The sequence below is a fragment of the Theropithecus gelada genome, unplaced genomic scaffold (genome assembly GCF_003255815.1).
Source record: "Theropithecus gelada isolate Dixy unplaced genomic scaffold, Tgel_1.0 HiC_scaffold_15145, whole genome shotgun sequence".
NCBI classification, from domain to species: domain Eukaryota; kingdom Metazoa; phylum Chordata; class Mammalia; order Primates; family Cercopithecidae; genus Theropithecus; species Theropithecus gelada.
This window is the reverse complement of record NW_020256873.1, coordinates 1-281: the sequence shown is the minus strand read 5'-3', so window position 1 is coordinate 281 and position 281 is coordinate 1. Positions and strand designations below refer to the sequence as shown.

Genomic DNA, 281 nt, shown 5'->3' with positions numbered 1-281 from the left:
GTCTCAGTGGTGGTGATTGAAGAAGTGAAACTGGGAGTACTGTGGGATGTGGTCTCGGTGGTGGTGATTGAGGAAGTGAAGCTGGGAGTATTGTGGGATGTGGTCTCCGTGGTGGTGGTCGAAGAAGTGAAGTTGGGAGTACCGTGTGAGTGGATCTCAGAGGTGGTTATGGAAGAAGTGAAGCTGGAAGTACTGTGTGAGGGGGTCTCGGTGGTGGTGATTGAGGAAGTGAATCTGGGAGTACTGTGTGAGGTGGTCTCGGTGGTTCTGATCGAAGAAGT

The 281-nt window shown here is 52.0% G+C and overlaps 1 protein-coding gene across 1 annotated transcript in view; it reads right to left on the bottom strand.

Annotated features, from left to right (window-relative positions):
• LOC112616967 (mucin-3A-like) overlaps window positions 1–269 on the bottom strand; it is a gene marked incomplete at both ends in the record, with an annotated part of 1,019 nt that extends 750 nt beyond the window's left edge. Inside the window, one exon of the mRNA XM_025373711.1 lies at window positions 1–269. Within this exon, the coding sequence (XP_025229496.1) occupies window positions 1–269 (269 nt within the window).
• Between the last annotated feature and the right edge of the window lie 12 nt (window positions 270–281).